Source organism: Leptodactylus fuscus, chromosome 1 (assembly GCF_031893055.1).
Source record: "Leptodactylus fuscus isolate aLepFus1 chromosome 1, aLepFus1.hap2, whole genome shotgun sequence".
Lineage (NCBI taxonomy): Eukaryota > Metazoa > Chordata > Amphibia > Anura > Leptodactylidae > Leptodactylus > Leptodactylus fuscus.
The window spans coordinates 205,594,320-205,597,976 of NC_134265.1; the positions used below are offsets into that span (position 1 = coordinate 205,594,320).

General features: G+C 43.1%; 1 protein-coding gene across 1 annotated transcript; it reads left to right on the forward strand.

Moving 5' to 3' along the window:
* The first annotated feature begins 1,014 nt into the window (after nt 1–1,014).
* LOC142195003 (gap junction beta-2 protein-like) lies at nt 1,015–1,698 on the forward strand. Its single transcript, XM_075264471.1, has one exon. The coding sequence runs from the start codon at nt 1,015–1,017 to the stop codon at nt 1,696–1,698; it is 684 nt and encodes a 227-aa protein (XP_075120572.1).
* Nucleotides 1,699–3,657: the final 1,959 nt, after the last annotated feature.

A 3,657-nucleotide genomic window follows, 5' to 3' on the forward strand; every position in this document is an offset into this window, starting at 1 on the left:
CACAGGTAAGCTTCTCCCACTTTTGTAGGTATCTTGGTGAAGAAATAGATTTAACCAATGCATAATAAACATGCTTGAAAGTAAAAAAAAAAAAAAAAAAAAATTTTTGTAAAGTGTAGTAAAAGTAGTAAAGTGGATTTTCTATGGTGGATTTTTAAACTCTTAATTACTAACCAAGTTTTTATTGTGTTTATTCGTACTCGTATTCCAGAGCCAGAACTGTTTCATTTTTCCATCAATGAAACTGTATTAGGGTTTGTCTGAGGTGTATTTCACCAACTGTACTTTTTGGTTAGGAAGATTAGTGTGTGTGATACTGGGAGCTACAACAAACAGAACTGGGAACATAATGCAAACCAGTATAATGCCATTTTAGGGTGAGGCCTCACGTTGCGGAAACACAGGATTTTTTGTTGCAAATTTTGCGGTGGTTTTTTTGAGCCAAAGTCAGGAGTGGCTTGAAAAGGAATAGGAAATATAAGGGAAACTCTTAGATGACTCCCTTCTATTAAATCCACTCCTGACTTGTGGCCCTACAAAACAGAAAAATCTACAACAAAAAACACTGTGTTTCTACAACGTGGGGCCTCAGCCTTAGGGTGCATTCACACTACGGAACGCCGGCGTGTATCACAGCCGTACACGCCGGCGTTACAGCAGGGCTGCCGGACACTTCCCATTCATTTCTATGGGAGCCGGCATGCGAGCGCTCCCCATAGAAATGAATGGACTGCTTTTTTCCATTCATTTCTATGGGGATCGCTCGCATGCCGGCTCCCATAGAAATGAATGGGAAGTGTCCGGCAGCCCTGCTGTAACGCCGGCGTGTACGGCTGTGATACACGCCGGCGTTCCGTAGTGTGAATGCACCCTTAGAGTGTGATTTTATCCTTACATGAAACAGACTTTATCCTTATAGAACAGATTTTTATTTTATTTTAATGTATAGTATTATGTTGTACATTCAGTTTGGTTGTTGCTTCTTACTACTTTATCTCCTACAGGCTGTTCACTATGGCAATGTCCCCTGAGGCCTTCCAGGAGGTAGAAACTGCTACATGCCTCTTAAGTGGAGTGTCCTCACTCACTTCCAAGATAAGTCGGGCAATTTTATCAGTCCTTTTCTTCATCCGCTTTGGAATTTTGCTACTTGGATGTAAAACAATATGGCAGGATGAAGAGAAAGACTTTGTTTGCAACTCTACAAGGATACTATGCGTGCCAAGTTGTTTTGATGAGTACTTGCCTATCTCCTCCTTCAATATTTTCGCATTACAAATGGTGGCTCTGGTTACACACTCACTATGTGTGGCCTGTTTTGCCCGTACTTCATTTCAGTTAAGTGAAGGCTGGTTACAAGCTCAATTCAGAAGAAGGAATGTACAGTTCAACCTACATGTTATTGGACTGATAAGCAGGATCCTTATTGAGGCCATCTTCATCCTCACATACTACAAAGTAGCAGAAGGGTTTTGGCTCCAGAGTTCAATTCATTGCCGCTCTACACTGTGTGAAAAATCCGTAATATGTAGGGATATAAATTCAACTGTGAAGAATATCTTCAGCTTGTGTCTATGCGCAGCATCAGTCTCCAGTGCCATGATCTGCCTATGGGAGATAATAGGCACTTTACCATTCATGCAGCATATGAACGGTTCTTTATCCTCTCCGGGGCCACATCAAAAGCAGCGCTTCTAGATCATTCATTGCATGTCATATGACCTCTAACCTCAAGTTTTATTACACAATCCATCACTGGATATGAACAGGTTGTAACTAAATAAAACATTTACACACAACTTCTGCTTGTCCTCCCAGTAGCAGGTGTGAGTCGAGACCAAAAGTTTCCAACGGATACATGAAGATGAGGGACCAAAGTCCATCTTCAGTTCTTTTGTATTACAACTACAATTACCCGCCATTGCTGCACTTGGAGGCTGTATTTCTGTTGTACTACTGCAGATAGCTTGAACCACACAAGATATTTCAGATTAATATGTGAATGCAATAATAGGATTTGGCAAACTATAGTATTGCTGAAAGAACTGTTAGTGGATTAATATGGATTACTTGGCCCTTGTTAACTGATCTATCATCCACGATGAGTGCCCTACTTTTGTTAGGTTCACATCTGCATTGGAGTCCACTGAAAATCAAGCATGGCAGACTTTTTCTTCCACCGCTTTCATTTCACAAACAACAGACACTGGACGGACCCAATTATAGTCAATGGGGTCGGCCAGGCTCCGTGTATCCACTGTTTTAGCTTTCTGACTTTTTTGCGGTTTGGGTTCCCAGGCCCAAACAATGGAGAGCCAGAGGTAGTGTGAACCTTGTGTAAACTGCTGATTATTCTTTATTCCATAAAATTTGCCAGTTGATAGCTATTTACATAACACAGCATGGTCGGGCACAGAACCCACAAGACTAGAGCAAATTTAGAATGGACTACACTCCCATCTGAGAGATCCTTTGTTAATGTTTATATCTACCAGTTGATTACCAGGGCATTTTCTGAGTTGATCACCTATAGCATTTATAATGCACATGCAGCCACCACTAGGGAAGGATAACTACATATTGATTTCAACAGCACGTAATGAACACAACGCTCCCTCTAGTGGTGACTGCAGGTAGTTGCTATTAAAGTAACAACAACAACAAGAACAGCAATTCAGTGCCAGGCCCCCCATTATTGTCAAGATCTCTGCTGGTGCTCAGGAAATAAAAGCATTGTTTATATAGAGAGACACATACCACATCCTGCTTACAGGTAGCTTGTGAGGGTGGACCTGCTATCTAAAATCCACCAAAGAAATCTTCCATTTGGAGTTGTATTATACAATCTTTCTCTGTATATATTAGAGGGAAATACTGAATTTTTTTGTTATATATAAAGAAGTAAAACATTAAAGGGGTTTTCCAGGATAAGATCCAGAAATATTAGTTAAAGGGGCTCTATCAGCAAAATCATTCTGATAGAGCCCCACATATGTGTGAATAGCCTTTAAAAAGGCTATTCAGGCACCGTAAGGGCTCGTTCACACGTGAGCAAAGGGGAGGTTTTTGACAGCGGATTTCGCGTCAAAAACCTCCCCTTACAATGGTGGTCTATGCAGACCGCCAGGCTTTTTTTCTCCGCTAGCGGCAGGCTGTTGCTAGCGGACAAAAGAAGCGACATGTCCTTTCTTCCGCCCCCGGCAGCACCCTCCTGTGTCGGCTCATTCATTTGAGCCAACAGTGGAGGGGAAATCCGCGACCGCGATGGTCGCAGCAGGCAGGTTTTGACCGGGTGTCAAAACCCGCGCGGGCAGTACACGTGTGAACTAGCCCTAAAAGTTATATTAAACTACCCCCCCCCCCCCCCGTTTTAAAATAAAACCCTAAAAAAGAATATGATCTACTTACGCATCGTGCACGGTGGGCGGGCATTCAGGGTGTGTCTTCTTCTTTATCCACGCCTCTTCTTCCTCCGATGTCCTCCGGTCCCGTCCTCCTCCGGCACTTGCGAACTGACACTGATAAAAAAAAAATGGCCTGGGCGCCTGCGCAGTAGCCGTAGTAGAAGCCGCATGCTACTGTGAACGCGCCCAGGCCATTTTTTTATATCAGTATCAGTTCGCGAGCGCTGGAGGAGGACGGGACCGGAGGACATCG

Excerpts from the sequence above, each read along its gene's own strand:
- LOC142195003 (XM_075264471.1), top strand. The coding sequence starts at position 1,015 with ATGGCAATGTCCCCTGAGGCCTTCCAGGAGGTAGAAACTGCTACATGC.